This window comes from Macaca mulatta, chromosome 10 (genome assembly GCF_049350105.2).
Source record: "Macaca mulatta isolate MMU2019108-1 chromosome 10, T2T-MMU8v2.0, whole genome shotgun sequence".
Lineage (NCBI taxonomy): Eukaryota > Metazoa > Chordata > Mammalia > Primates > Cercopithecidae > Macaca > Macaca mulatta.
This window is the reverse complement of record NC_133415.1, coordinates 115,756,921-115,772,897: the sequence shown is the minus strand read 5'-3', so window position 1 is coordinate 115,772,897 and position 15,977 is coordinate 115,756,921. Positions and strand designations below refer to the sequence as shown.

The window sequence follows — 15,977 nt, the reverse complement described above, 5'->3', positions numbered from 1 at the left end:
CTGCTCCTCAGGCGTCACCCCCACTTCCACTAGGGCCCACCTCAGTCCATCCTCCACGCAGCAGCCACCACCCAGGGGCCGAGGAAGACACACCTAAGGTGGGGCCCTGCGCTTACAACAGGACTCCTTCCCCCCACCCCCCAGCCCTCAGGTCTCCAACAGCCCAACCCACTGCACTGCAGAGCCTGCTCCCAGAGCCTAGTGCCGAACAGATTTTAAAGACACAAGCACAAGGCCATGCTTTCATCCATCCTGATGTAGGGTAGGGTGAAAAGATGGTGGCAGAGAGAGGTTTATCGCCCCAAACAGCCCTCGCCCACAGTCAGAAAGTTTGGAAACTGTCGCTGAACGTATCACTGTCAACAGCATCCTCTTTGCAGTGATTCGCTTCCATTCACTCTGTGATGGTGATTTCCTACCAAGATCTGTGATCACGCTGCAGCAGACATTTGCCATCTGGTTACCCAAAGTCCCCTTCCTCCTGGAGCTGATGTTCTGGGGCCGGTAGACAAAAATCAAAGAAGTGAAAGGGGTAGGGAAGGGGTGTTACTTCAAGTAGGTTGGGCTAAGGAGGCACCCTTGGACACCTGAGTGAAGGCTGGATGAGCTGAAGGAACGGGCCGTGCAGGGATGGGTGGGTGGGCGAAGGGTTCATCTCACAGGGACATTATAAAGCTGGGTGTTGGTGGTGGCCAGATGGAGGCTCTCCAGGCTTCTGGCTGATTCTGAGAGCTGCCCCGCACCCAAGCACCTTTGAGGCCTAAGGTGAAAAATTACATACGGACAGTAGACAGTCAACACCTGGGTTTTCAAGGACAGTGGGTGACCTTGTGGACAGGGCAGTCACAGCCAGCACCCACTGGCCTCTGCTTCTGGAGGGCTGCGTTCCTCCCTCTCGTTGGTCTGGCCCACCTAACTTCCACTTGTTTATTCAAGTGCCGCTAAGGGGAGACGATGCTAGAGTTTTTTTTTTTAAAGCAAATTTATGCCTCACTACATGCGTGGCTCCCGTTTTTCGGCCTCTGCCTACACTCACCCCTGCAGAGGCCCCAGGAGAGCCCAGCACAGCCTTTTATAAACCAAGACAAGCCAGCCCTGGGCCTGGGGCTCCTCCCTGCACCCCACTTAGCCCTGCACCCTTCCAGCCCAACTACAATTCTCAAGACAAGGAGTCCGTAAAAAGGAGACTGACAGATGACACTTTCCTCCGCCATGACTGACAGGCAGCAGCAAGAGGGGAGAACGCGGCACTGGATATCACATGCAGGAACTGCCTCAAAAGTAGGGGCACCTTTCGGGCTGAGTTAATCCTGTCAACAGCAGACTGGAATAAGACGAGGAACTGTGTGCTTGAAACCAGAAGATGGTGCTCGAAACCAGAAGATGAATTCTGTGATGACGATAAATGGACTCAGTGCAATGTGGGTGCTATACAGAGAATCATTCCTCAAGGTTCTGGAGCAGTTCATTTTTTTCAGCACCGTAAACTCACTGTTCGAATCTTACAAGCACTAGTGTTCAACATTTCTAAAACTGGAGGGCCCAGTGAGGACTGGATGGGCACACAAATCTATAAACGAGCAGGGACGAACCCTGGGCTGCTGTGACCGCCAGCACCTCTTCCCGATCCTCCAAGACGCTCTGTGGCAGAGAATCCTTGGTGACGGGTCAGCCTGCTTCACTTTCAAAGCCAGCTGGGAAAATTATCAAAGCTGTCAGTCACACACCGTGATCCACAGGAGGGAGAAAAGCTCGTCTGTGTGAGGAACGCCTGCGGATGTGTCTCCAGGAAGCAGAAGTCACAGCCAGGCAGAGACCCTGCCTGACAGGGCAGCTCAAGGCAACAGCAACTCCACCGCTTCTCCCTGGTTCCCAAGCTCATCAATTCCATCTCAAATACACAGAGACCCACACAGGAGGCACTGCTGCACCCAGCACTCTTCATCTCCAAAGTGAGCCTGTGGGGTGAGCAACTGCCTTGTTTGGGTGGACAGCCGGTGGAAGAGCCTGCAACGTGACCTGCATTTAAAAACGTGGGAAAACCTGTGGAGGAAACCCACTCACCTTCGGTTGCTACTCCTTTTGTGAATTCTTTTGGTTATAGCTGTGCCTATGGGTCTACGGGCTTCACCTGACAAATGGTCTTCTGTACTACGGACAATCTGGACCCGTAAACCTGGCCTTCCAACTAGGCGACACTGAAATGTTGCAGACAAATCAGAATGTCACTTCACTTTAAATATTCCCCACACACATGCACCAGGCTGACTGGTGGATACTGGGGTGTGAAATGAGAGAAACAGCCCCCAATGCACAGACGCGGGGACATGATTATTACCAATTAACCACAGGCTGCACTTCAGCTCCTGCGCACCAGGTGCCTCGTGCCGGTGGCTCTGTAGCACTGGCCTGTTTCTCTCCAAAGCCATTCTGTGGCTTCTGGAAAAGGCAAACAAGCTCAGGACATTGTACCTCCAAGGAGCACATCTCTTAGAAGATTCTTGCCATAGCTAGTTATACCAAAGGCCCATTCAAACCCCATGTTCTACTTTTACAGAAGTGAAAAATTACAGGCAAGGATGGCATTCCAAAATAAGGCAGAATATCCAAGACAGGAAGGTCACGTGTGCAAGGATGGTGTGAGCCTCCAGACTGTAGTGTGGGAGCTCACGCTAAAGCATTCCTGGTGACGCCCACGTCCACCAAGAACTACCGTGCTGCCTTCTGACCCGTGAGGCTAACGGACTGGCAGAACACTGTGACATGCCACTGCCACACAGGGAGGAGCAGCAGGTGAGGAGAGGCCTTCCCTGTTCTCTGATACCCAACAAACATCCAAGTGCTTGACGCCTCGCTCCATGATGCCCACTGCTCAGCTTCTGTGCACAGGCAGTTTCTGAATTTCACCTCAGGCCCTTGAAGTGGTCCGTCTGAGTCCTTTCCAAGAACCCTAAAACTGCCTTCCACTCATGAAAGCACTCATGGACCTGAAAGCATGGTAGCCACCCAGGAACAGACACCTGTGGTTATCTCCTGCCTGGGGCTCAGGCAGGCGGTGGTAGGTGTCAGGCTGACTGGTGGATACTGGGGTGTGCTGGCATATTCCCTCTGTTTTTAATATGCTTGGAAATTTTAATTAAGCAAGAAAAAAAAAGAATAATTACTTAGGCTATTCAAATCCGTTTAAAATCATGCAATGGGTAGCTCAAAAGTTCCATTTCCTTCATACCAAGGAAACTAGTTATGAAACATTAAGTGCCCCAGTCTAGACAGCAGCTGATAGGTTTCAAATTAAACACACACAAGTACAGATTCACAAACTAAAAGGCGCGGCACTGTCAGAGCGGGGGGAGAGCCAACTACAGTTCCATGAGGCGAGCTTTCTTCTGTCCTTCCATTCCAAGATACCAACTTTCAATACAAATGCATTAGTATTTGTTATTAAAATATCCTTAGGAAAAAAGAGAGCTTCCAGATAACAGTTCTGAGAAAAATGTGAAAACTTTTACTGTTACATTAAGAACAGGCAGTAGAAGCAACCTATTCTGCACTTCTCAGAAGATACTGGGGGGCACATATGCCACGCTGGAATAAAGAATACAGAATCAAACATGTACAAAGGTACCACAGCAGGTTATGGTTCATACAGGACTTTAAATGACCAATGTTGACAATACAATTTGCAAAGAATATGAGAAAAGCAATACATATTTCTGAAACAAAAACACACCTGTTATAAAAAATAACACGCATAGTATCAGAATAGAACAGTCAACAGAGCAGCAGTTACTGAAGACAGATGGCAACAGGCAGCTGCACCAACCATGGGTCTGCTGTGTGTCCACACCCGTGAGGCCCTATTGTGAACAACGCAACGTTCTCCATCAGCGGGGAAGCACACAGACCACTTGGCCACCATGCTTTCCGCCCGGTCTGTTCACACTCAGATTTAGCAGTAATAGCCCAGAAGGGAATGCAGCTCCACGCTCCCTAAGACATCGATGTCTTCAACACATGTGTAAGATTCTTTCTGAAGCCCCTAGCTCCTCCACTCTTCCAAACTAACAACATACAGAAATAGAAACAAGAAAGCAAAGACATCACATTGCCTTAGAAAAGCTGTCCTCAACTCATCTTCTCTACATGTTTTCAGATCCTATCCTGATGGAATGGAAAGAGCAGCTCCGCCTCCCCGAGGCTTCCGGGGACTCCTCACACACACGACCACCAGTCTTCAGTCACACACCATGGAGACTTTGGTCCCAACCAGTGTCTGCCTTTTCTAGAAACTGGAGACCCTGATTCAAATGGCAAGATTTGTTAGTTCCCATTTGCCTTGCAATAACCCTATGCTTCACAAAGATTCCAGACTAGGGGTTATTCCTCACCCAACTTCATGCATCAGGAACACAGAGTACCAGAATATTCTCACATTTTATTTCAAGGCACTCTCCACCAGAAAGTATGAAAAGAATAAACTACTCTGTAAAATGTGACTATATTTTTATAAACACAACAGTGAGATCCAAAATGAGACAAAGTAGAATTATACTGAATGCTCATTATCCCAAAGTGGCTTAATTTCATTTGCTTGCTGCAAAGACAAAGACTGTAAAAAGGAGCAGAAAGAGAAAGCGTGCAAAGCACTTCCTTGGAAGATCTCCAGTCCACTAACAGATCGCGAGAAAATCAGATGTGTCCCTCACAGAAGGGACGGCAGGCAGTCACTTCGCAGACTTCCCAGGCTCCCCGACGGCTGCTCACGCTGGGTGCTGGCACCGGCGTATCAGCTACCCACTGGCTGAACTGGCAATCAACACGAGCACTTCACGTGACAGCCAGAGTGACAGTCCAGGCATGTGATGACCCCACTCGTGTCCCCCAGTTTGTAGAGAGACTTCCCATTGCTGTGCTTCTCACACCCTCTAGTTTTAAGAATATGTCAAATTGATTATATATTATGCAAGTAAATTATCTTATATACATGAATAGTAAAAGGTAATTAGGAATATGCTGAATCATCTGCTGTTGTTGAAGAAAACATGCAGATGTATCTCTCTCACCTAACAGTTTTCTTCTAGCTTCCGCTATATTTCATCACCTATTAGTTACTCTCTTTCTCTCCAACTTCTCTTCATCCTCAAACCTCAGAGGAAATAATTGCAAAGGTCACGTCTGGGAGAGCGGTAGCTGGAAGGCGGCATTTCTAGGGGGTAGGGAAGCACCACCTCCCCAGTACTGCATCCTCACAAAATCCAAAGGGCAGCCAATGAGTCGGTCTGGAGGCCACCAGGTTTCTGTAACAACTGCAGCAATTTTACCTTTGCATCTCTTACTGGACTACACAAGCCATCTAGGTAAAAGTAAATACTGCCAAAAGCTCCCACCTACTGGAAAGAGAAGTAGAGGGCTTGAAAACACAACTTCGACAGGCTTCAACGGAGAAGGAAGCATCATTCAGAGATGAGAACAATGCTATGGACACCTCGTGATCAACACTCAAGGGATGCAGGAGCTCAGTGAGGATGATTCCTCAGAGGCAGACGACCTGACCGGCTCAGGCACTGGCGAGCTGGCTACCACACCCAGACTGCGCTTGTCAAGATGCCTTGCTCCTTGAAAATAAGGCAAGATCCCAGATTCAAGTGCTAGCAGCATTTCACCCCTCAGATGCACCTGCAGGCTCCACTGGCTCCAAAGGACGCCCTTGGATGGGTCAGCAATTCCATGAACATCCACAAAACCAACACTTAGCACTGCTCAGTGGGATCAACAGTGCCCGTGGTCTGCTGCAACGAATCCAAACACATCTGCGCCCAGAGCTACATGGCCATGTGCCCATCAACTGTCCCGACTCGCAGGCAATGCACACGGCCCTGCACCACTTCCCTCCTGCCCACCATGGAGCAGGGGACAGTTCTGTGAGTGAACAGAAGCAGGACATCCACAGAGCCGGCTGACGATGGAAGATGAGATGCTGCCGAGATGCTGAAGGGCAGATCACTGAGGCTGAACACGCGTTCCTTCTGCCAAGAGTCGCACACACCAGCTGGGGCCCTGCGTCCCCACTGCCCAAGGGCTGCCTCGTTCTAATGAAGGCTGCTCACTCAGCACAGGGCCAAGTGGCCTTTCTAGCTGCAGGTACCAGAAAAAGCCACTGCCACTAACACAGGGGAAGAATGCCCCAAAGACAAAAGGTCATTTGAGATGATTAACACCTTTTAGAGGCCATTTTGGTCATTCTTGAAATCAAAGAGAAACCTTTATTTTCAACAAAACTGCCCAGAAGAGATGGTTCATTGATCCACTATGAACAAGTCTTTCACCATACACAGCACCAAAATATATATTTAAAAAATTAAAAAACACATAGCCCCTCACACGCATCTCCCAAAAGCCACACAACCCAGACCAAAGGGAAAACAGATCAAACTCAATGCCCTCACACACACGCCGTCTTTGAATTAGGATTTACAAATTTATATATTCTTTCCTATGGAAGAAAAAAAAAACACACAAAAAACCATTGGGGTAAGGAAAAACTTGTAGGTGAAGGCCCAATGTCTGCCTAAGCTAACAGAAAGCAGAATCATGATTCGTGCTTTTCCTGTATTTTGAGTGGGATGCAGCCTAACAGCACAGCCCTCCGTGGCCAACCAAATCCTTCAGCAGTCAGAGGCCGCCGGAACGCTGGAAGAGCAAACCGCAGCCTTCCAGATTCTTCAGCGAGTGCCAGAGTGCAGGCTCTGCATCAGACTGCCAAAGAGACGGCAGCTTTCCTTGCAAGTTTTCCACTGCCTACAAAGGCCATTTTTCCCTATAAAAAAGATGCCAGGTCAAAAAAAAGTACAAGGGAGAAAAAGAGTTCTCTACTGCAGTGAGAATCTTGCAGTCGCAGGCTGATCTGAGGCAAGTCCCACGACGCAGGGGTGGTGCTGGGTCCACCACACAAGCGCAGGCGTTACTTGGGTTCCTCGATCACGCCCTTGCTGAGGTCTGTCATTTTGGGATATTTTACTTTCTTCTGGTCCAGCTCGTTCTGAGCCCAAAGTAGTAGTTTCAGTAATTTTGCCAGTTTGGGTGTTGACTCGCGATTTTCATAATCTAGGACAGCTTGGTTAACTTCACTCCACACCTAGAATGTAAATACATCAGATAAAAACCACCACACACGCAGAGCACCAGTAGAGTCTATTAAAAATATGCAGTTTAAACAAAGATTAAGCCCTTAACTGCAAGACGCTCTCGGGACATGAAACACATAGTCCTTGCCTGGAGAAGCTCACAGTCTGGTCGGCAAATGTCACATCCAGCCTCGATGGCAGTTAAGTGCCATGAGCAAGGCTTGAACAAAGTGCTGAGGGGACTGTGGAGAGGCAAGACCAGCGTAGCAGGACATACCAGCACCCTCCTCACAAGCCTCAAGAAAACATCTCAAGTGGACTCTAGGACAGGCCATCCTTCCAAGACAGTGTAGGGAGGACAGGGCCCTAGGAGAGGACCTGGGGGAAGAGGGACCTGGGTCTGGGAAGATGAGGAGCTGTCATGTTCTGCCAGACAAAAACAGCAGTGAGGAGAGAAAAGTTTCAGAAAACAGGATTTTAAATGAAAAATACTTGGGACCTAAACAGGAAGAAGGTTCAGATAAACATGAGAAATCAGCAAAGGGTGTGAATACTCTGCAACGGACACCAAGTCTGTTGCCCCTAGTTTGACAAAAGATTAAAAGCCAGAGATGGGCCAGGCACGGTGGCTCACACCTGTAATCTCAGCACTCTGGGAGGCTGGATCACCTGAGGTCAGGAGTTTGAGAGCAGCCTGGCCAATATGGTGAAACCCCGTCTCTACTAAAAATACAAAAATTAGCTGGGCGTGGTGGCGCACTCCTGTAGTTCAGTTACTAGGGAGGTAGAGGCAGGAGAACCGCTTGAACACAGGAGGCGGGGGTTGCAGTGAACCGAGATCTCGTCACTGCACTCCAGCCTGGGCGACAGAGCAAGACTTCATCTCCAAAAAAAAAGTCATGAGGGAACCACTTAGCATCCCAGGCACAGAAGCCACCTCAGTCCACACCACAAAGCCACACACTTGGTGTCTTTGCGAAGCCCTCTCGGAGCACGCTGGGAGTGGAAGAAAGCTTCCCTCTGGTGGGCCCCACCTTCTGCCTCTGCATGGTGTGGAGGAGGTCTCCGAAGGGCGACTCCTCGGGACTGTCAAAGGCCAGCAGTGCCAGCGTACGCTCCATCTCTGTGAGGCACTCTCGGCTCTCCTCGCCCTGCTCCGCCAGCTGAGTCTGCGCAAACTCCAGCGCCGCCTCTGTCTCCCGCTGGCGGATCAGCTCGATCAAATGCTGTTGCTGGAGGCAGAGACAGACAAGCTTGACCCACACACACCCAAGACAGGGACTCAGGGCAGGTGGTACCAGGGTCCCCATCAAAAGTACATCACAGAGGGAAGACTTCTTGCATCTCTGAGTTATCAAATTCGCATTTTTAAAACAAAAAATAGCTTCTGAACTACATAAAAGAGCAAACTCAAACCCCTCCCCCGCACATGCATTAAAATAACATTAAAGCAAATTAGCCTAGTTATTTCTCGATCATTGCAAATAACTTTAACTTATCAAGTATCCACAAACCAGATTGCTCTCTCCTGAAACTTACCTGCAAATGGAAGTAAAGATACCGGTTTGTGTCCAAGAGCTCTGGGTGGAGGCTGTTGATCAAGGCGATGGCCTCCTGAATCTGACCTTTCAGTATCATCTCCCGGATCTTGATTCGTTCATCAAGTGTTTCCAGATCCACACTAGGTTCGATCCCAGATTCCATTCGAAACTTCTCCGCTGCTTCCTTAAAGCCCTCTGAAAAGAAAAACCATCTTCACTGCTAGGAAAGTGAGCAAGGAATTAAGGCAAAGACTTTGTATCTCCAGAAACTCCAACTGCCTCAATTAATCACCTCTAATGTGAACCACACTTTCTCAGGAACCCGGTATTAGTATCTTTGTAATTTACAAGTCATGCTCTCAAAATACATACAGAAAATGAGAAGAATATACCTTGTTATCCCATCCAAAAACTCTAACCTGTTAGCAAAGGGGTCAGAATGGCTGCTGACCTAGTGTGTTGGTGTGGGCTCCTTTGAGAGGACAGATAATAGGTCCAGATGCCAGCAGCTGCAGCTCTGGTGCCAGATTAGGCAAGTCACACTGGCTCAGCCCCCACAGCCGGCCCAGCCTCCACAGCCGGCCCAGCCTCCACAGCCGGCTCAGCCTCCACAGCACAGGAGCCCTCCATGGCCAGCTCCACCTGCAGTGGCCTGGTGACTCCCACCTCTTAAGAGTGTCTACAATTTTTTAAAGCTAGCATGTGTGCCCCTTCCCCTGCCCCTGACATAATTATAGGCCTAAATTTCCTCATCACCTTTCAAAAAATTTTTTTTTTGAGATGGGGTCCCACTCACTCTCCCAGGCTGGACGGCAGTGACACAGTCTTGGCTCACTGCAACCTCCACCTCCCGGGCTTAAGTGATCCTCCCACCTCAGCCTCCCAAGTAGCTGGGACTACAGGCACAAGCCACCATACCCAGCTAATTAAAAAATTGTTTTTGTAGAGACAAGGTCTTACTATGTTGCCCAGGCTGATCTCCAACTTCTAGGCTCAAGTAATCTTCCTCTGTCTCTCAAAGTGCTAGGATTACAAGCATGAGCCACCATGTTTGGCCTAAAAAATTTTCACAGAGATTAATTTGGGAGTACGAAATGGGGACTAACAGGAGGGAGATTTTTCATGTCATGCCTTTTAAAAACATCTATTTTCTCACCATATAAAGCACTGCCCTTCCTCCAGCCAACATCAAGAACAGCCTGAGTCTTATTTCCCTCTGCACACTTCTGCCCTTCCCCATTCTCGTCCTGAGTTGGGCATACCTTCTGGAAACAGGCCACCATACTCAAGCAGACTGGCCAGAGGAGATTAACAATTTGGCTTTAAATATACTTACTTCACAACAGTCTCAGTTATCTTGACTAACTATAAAACTGTCAAAGGCTGAGAAATGGGTTTGTGTTAGGGCTCAGAGACCTGGAATAATCTCATCTTCAGAAAAGGTTATCTTTCACATGATAATTTACAAACTTATCAGGTTAGCATTGTGTTTTTATAATGTCTGAACACAAATAACTACGTCATCAAACCTCACGGCTACAGCACTCCTTATGTGTTCAAAAAGGGAGAATCACATTCGCGCAACAACATCCTTGCTGTAAGCCATTACCTGTGACCAGGTAGTTCATGATGAGGCGGTTCATGTCTGCTCTCTGGACATGCAAGTTATTGAGCTTTTCCATCCACTCATCTTTCGTGATTTCATCGGGTTTTTCTGCATAACTCATTCTGATTTATTTCTACAGGAAAAAAATAACAGCTGAGGGAGGGGTTTAGATGCTCCTCCAGGTGCAAAGGGTAGCGCTGGAGAGCTGTGAGCTAGAGAATCCCACACTGAGCATGCACTGAAAGAGAACGCTGCCATGGGACACCCACCGGAATGAGAACGCCAGTGCTTAGCAAAGAAGAAGTTCACTTGAACTTTTCTACTGCATTATCAGGAGAATGGACTATACTACGAAAACAATCTGGCATTCCTTATGAAGCTGAATATGTGTGCTCCTCACAACCCAGGAATTCTATTTTTAATACATTTATATTCTAGAAAAACTCAGGATGCACCAAACACAGACAACGCTGTTCATAGAAGCACTGTTCAAAGCGGCAGAAATGTGGAAGTCACCCACCTGAGCGTTCCTTCAACAGCAGCATGGACCAAGGGACTGTGGCACACAGAACAACTGTGTGTTTAAAACCCTTGGGCAGATGGGTTTTGGAATTCAGAATTCTTCAATGTACAACGACTATTTGGCACAATTTACCATATAACAGCCTCACTGGAGTTTGGGGGAGCTCCCCATCATCAGACATTATTTCTTCAGTGTAATGTGTTAAGTATCCATACTAAGTAGTAGAGGCTATTAAACTTCACCTGGTGAGGTTTTGGCCACCAAACAGGTTAAAAACAAAACCAGAAACTTTGGTTTTAGAGATGCTTAGATTTCAGCATTGCTGAGAAGGGACAGTGGTCATGTATTCACACAAGAGAATTTCATAAAGCAGTTAAAATAAATGAACATCACACAAAGTCACATGGATGACTCTCATAAAACAATCTGAATGAAAAAAGAGAGATGAGGGAGAGGCAAAATGTGGCCTGAGTTTTATTAGGAACAAGAAGACAAAATACATGATATGTGCTTTAGCAACAAATATGTGGCAAACCTATTTTGTTTTTAAAACAAGGGCATGAAAGCTGACACTCAGGAGGGGTATCTGTGGGAAGGGCAAATGACTGAAGCCCGAGGCAGTTGTTGCAGCTATGGGAGAATGAGCAGGTGCCTGAGACAGGCGGGGCACGCCACAGTCCGCTCGGTCTTTCTGTTTTGTCACTGATACATATGTTATACGATGCTACTTTATACAAAGTACTGCTGAGGTGTTTCAATAAATTAAAAAACTTTGGTCTCTTGGCTGAAAATGGGATGAATGCAGGGTGGTGAGAGCTGAGCAGCAGGTCCATTAGGGAGACACCCAAGTGAGAGAGAACATCGTCAGAAGAGATGGGGAGCAAGGTGAGATCAAGATGCTTTGGCCGCAGAGTCAATGGCTGCTGCTGGACAGAAGATTACCGGACAAAAGAAAGGGAAGAATCGAAGATGGTCACAGGTTTCAAGCATGAGAGGCCCTGCAAGATGGGACCACAAATAAGGAGGAAGGACTGGAAGAAGAACAGGTTTGAGGAGCAGGGCAAGTTTGACGTGACTATTAGACATGCGGCTGGAGAAATCAAGCAGGTGCCTGGATTACAGATCCTGAGCTCACTGCTGAAAACATGAATTAGTGAAACGGGGGGGGGGGGTGGGAGCACAGGGATATTTAAAACCAAGAATTCAGCAAAGACCATAGAGTGAGTGTAGATAGGGAATGAGAATCGTCATTACTTAGAGGATGCCATCCTTGAAGGTCAAGCAGAGAAAGTGGCACCAGCAGAAGAAAACTTGCTGCGGAGTGGCAGGTAAAGTGGAGGAGAAACCAGGAGTCAATCGCTGTCACACACGAACACCCATTCTCTCATAATCAATTGCAAAACTCACTGAGACCAAATTTTTATTCACGACAATTAAAAGTAACTTAAGGACCCATTTTCTCTTTCTTTTTTCTTTTTTTGAGACAGGCTGGAGGGCAGTGGCGCGATCATGGCTCACTGCAGCCTCGACCTCCTGGGCTCAAGCGATCCTCCCACCTCAGCCTCCCGAGGAGCTGGGACAACAGGAGCGCACCACCCCGCCTGGCTAATTTTTTTATTTTTAGCAGAGACGGGAGTCTCGCTGTTGCCCCGGCTGGTCTCGAACTCGCGGGCTCAAGAGATCCGCCCACTTCGACCTCTGCCACCGCGCACGGCCCTAGGACCAAGGTTAAGAGGTCCCTAAGGTTAAAAGGCACCTTTTTCTCTCAGCCCATTCGGTGTTGGGCACTCACAGCGCTTCCACTCCGGGCAGTTACATGCGCCCATGAAAAGCAACAACTTTGTAGAACTGGCCCGTCCTGTTGTTAGCAGGAAGAGCTCGGTAGTCTCAGACTCCAGCATAACAAGATTCAACAGAAGAAAACCCTACTTTCCATGCCACACTTTACGTCCTCACCCGCTCGGTTTCTGCTTTAAAGCAGCAGATTTTGTTTAAAAGACCTCGTTACAGACGTCGCTCCTCCACAGAGACAGCTACCGCCGCCCCTCAGGCTGGCAAGGACCGCCCCTGAACACCGGCGCCTGAGGCCGCGCGCCTGGAGGCTGAGCCCTGACTGCCCCCTGGGCACCGGCGCGGGGCGGCCATCCGGAGCGGGACTCACTGCACGCCCCAGCTCCGCACCTGCCAGCGCCGGCGCTTCCAAGGCCCCCAAAACGCGGGCGGCGCGCACCCCAGCCGCATCCCGCCTGCCCGCCCGCCCCGGTCCCGGGAGACGCTCGGCCCGGCCGCCCGGGCCCGCCGCCGCCGCCATCTTACCGTGCGGAACCTGCCTCCAACGCTGCGCGGTCTGGGCGGCCGCGATTCCGCAGCCTCTCCTGGGCCGGGGAGGGGTGGCGGCGGCTGGGGCGCCCGAGTAGAAGGAGGCGGAGGCGGGGGCCGCGGCGGAGGCGGAGGCGGGGGCGGGGGCGGGGGCGGGGAGCGGGAGGGCAGGCGCACCGGCGGCCGCCCCTCAGCACCTCTCGCGACAGCACGAGAGCGCGAGAGCGCGAGCCGATGACCAATGAAGCGCCCCCGCGAGGAGGCGGGGCGGACGGCCTCCCGGAAGCGCGGGACCTAGTTTCCGTCCTTGCGCAGAACTCCCCTCGCGGAGTCGTCGCGCTACGGGTTGGCGCGAGAGTCAAAAGGCGTCGGCCGCCTCTGGCAAGATGGCTGCTGCGGAGGCGTTGGAGTGCGGAAACCTGGAGCCGGGATGGCGACGTCTACACTGAGTCGGAGGCGAAGGTCCCAGCTCTTTTCCTGTCGTTTGCGTGAGGCTGGACGGAGTGGGGCGGGGGAAAGGCGCCGGGTGTCCGCGGCCGCCCCTGAGACGGGGAAGGAGTCCCCTCCCGACCGGCGGCCTTCCAGGGCTGGTGTCCCTGAGGCCCAGGGAGAGACCGCGGACCCGAGACCGGGCTGGGCGAGAGCTGTGCTCTTTGCTCGTTGAAGCGAGTTCCTCGGCTTTACTCGAGATGTTATTGAGCGCGTCCTTACTCGAGGCCAGGTGGGGAATCAGAAGGGCCCTGCTCTCAGGGCGCCTCCCAGGGGCTGCGCCGAAGGGCGGGTCGCGGCCAGGGCGCGCGGGACAAAGGAGACCCCACATGCTTGCGGGGCGGAGTCCCGGCGGCGGCGCGGGGCAGGGCCGGGGGTACTCGGTCACTGGAGACCGCCGGGCAGGAGCGCGGGTTGAGGCCGCACTTGGGTATTTGCGCGTTTGCTTGCTTATTGCCTGTCCGCTCGGGAGGAATGCAAACTCTGTCATCGCAGGGTCCCATGTTTCTGTTGCTGGGAAGTAACTTAAAGTATGTAATAGAGCCGAAGGAAGAAATAGAGTCTTTGAGGGGCAGCCCCTGATTTCATCTGCGAGGAATTCACGGGACGGCTTCTTTCTGAAGTAGCAGTCGGGGGTGAGGTGGTTTCGTGTGTTTGCTTACAAGTGAGCTGAATAACGTGTAAGCTATGTCCGTCTGTCTACTCAGCGACAGTAAGTCCAGTTCGGCAAATAGTTTGGAGGAAGACTGGTTTTGGACATTTTCCGTTAATCGAAGGAGCTAAATCTACAGGTCTAAAGTCTTGACAACATTATGCTTCATACACAGAGGCAGTACAAGCCAGTAATTACATCATTTGCAACTACCTAACCCTCTGGTCAACAGTTCTTGGTATTTATGTATTTGTTTATTTTAGACGGAGTCTCACTCTGTCGCCAGGCTGGAGCGCAGTGGCGTCATCTCGGCTTACTGCAACTTCCACCTCCCGGGTTCAAGCGATTCTCCTGTCTCAGCCTCTCGAGTAGTTGGGACTACAGGCGCGCGCCACCACGCCCAGCTAATTTTTGTATTTTTAGTAGAGATGGGGTTTCACCTTGTTCGTCAGGCTGGTCTCGATCTCTTGACCTCGTGATCCGCCCGCCTCAGCCTCCCAAAGTGCTAGGAATTACAGGCGCGAGCCCCGGCGCCCGGCCTATTTTTATTTTATTTTATTTATTTTTTGAGAAGGAGTCTCACTTTGTTGCCCAGGCTGGAGTGCACTGTCACGATATCCGCTCACTGCAACCTCTGCCTCCTGGGTTCAAGTGATTCTCCTGCCTCAGCCTCCCGAGTAGCTGGAACTACAGGCACCCGCCACCACGCCCAGCTGATTATTTTGTGTTTTTAGAACAGGCGGGGTTTCACCATGTTGGCCAGGCTGGTCTCGAACTCCTGACCTCAAATGATCACCCACCTTGGCCTCCCAGGGTGCTGGGATTAAACCACTGCGCCCGGCCTATTTTTATTTTTTAAGTTTTTTAGAGACGGGGTCTTGCCTTCTTGCCTAGGCTGGTCTCGATCTTCTGGGCTCAAGCCATCCTCCCACCTCGGCCTCCGAAGTGCTGGGTTTACGGGCATTAGCCACCACGCCCAGCCTGAACGTCAACGAAAAAGTTGCAAGGGGATGCAGGTGTGCAAGGGGATGTGTGAGCAGAAAGCTTGAGTGCTAGCGCCTTCAGGGGACATTCCTTAACATTCCAGGTCAAAGAGGCTTTCTCAGTGCTTGCCTGTGGGTCACAGGTTAATACCTCTCCTCCCAGCAGCCAGCCAGTTACCAAGTCCTACTTGAGTCCCCTCCTTAATCCTCTCTAGAAACTGGCTCCTTTGTGTTGTTTCCCAGCCTCTTCCACCATAAATGGAAACCATCATCTTTGCTTTTTGGACTGCCAGGGCGTCTCCATAACTCCTGTTGAGTTCCAGAAGTCCTGTCACTACCTCTCACATAGCAGACAGGATGATCTCTCCAAAAGCCATCACTCATTGACTCTAGCCTCCTAACATCCCTTGGGGACTCCCAAATTGCCTACGTAAAGTTAGCGCAGCTGTAAGTCTGCACTCCTGATCTTACTCTCTGCTCCAGCCATCCCAGCCGACTGGAGGTTTTCTCATGTCAGCAAGCTTTGTTATCGCTGTGCTCTCACAGTCTGGGCCCTGCGTGTAAAACACTTCCCTAGGCTAACTCCTGCTCACCTCCTCAGTAGAGACGAGGCTTTCTTGGGGAAGTCTTCCTTAAACAAAGCTGGATTGAGTGCCTTTCCTTTATACTTGCACACAATCCTAAATTACCTGTTGGTGGCTCTTAGCACACGGTCCGTGTGGTTACCACCTGATGGGATG

The 15,977-nt window shown here is 50.4% G+C and overlaps 2 protein-coding genes across 4 annotated transcripts in view; one reads left to right on the top strand and one right to left on the bottom strand.

The window, feature by feature from the left end:
• Positions 1 to 3,505: 3,505 nt before the first annotated feature.
• Positions 3,506 to 13,228, bottom strand: GID8 (GID complex subunit 8 homolog). The gene is given in 5 exon segments (NM_001260739.1): positions 3,506 to 7,135; positions 8,159 to 8,356; positions 8,664 to 8,860; positions 10,275 to 10,404; positions 13,111 to 13,228. Coding segments are annotated over 4 exon segments (687 nt in total). The 5' UTR covers positions 10,393 to 10,404; positions 13,111 to 13,228; the 3' UTR covers positions 3,506 to 6,961.
• A 245-nt stretch (positions 13,229 to 13,473) lies between these two features.
• The window catches only part of DIDO1 (death inducer-obliterator 1), a 62,772-nt gene continuing 60,268 nt past the window's right edge, over positions 13,474 to 15,977 (top strand). For 2 of the 3 annotated variants that reach the window (XM_015148624.3, XM_077952158.1), the window contains exon 1: positions 13,474 to 13,575. The gene's annotated coding sequence lies outside the window, so the exon portion shown is untranslated. Of the gene's footprint in view, positions 13,835 to 15,977 lie in introns of all 3 variants that reach the window. The other variant, XM_015148627.3, reaches the window with a different exon arrangement.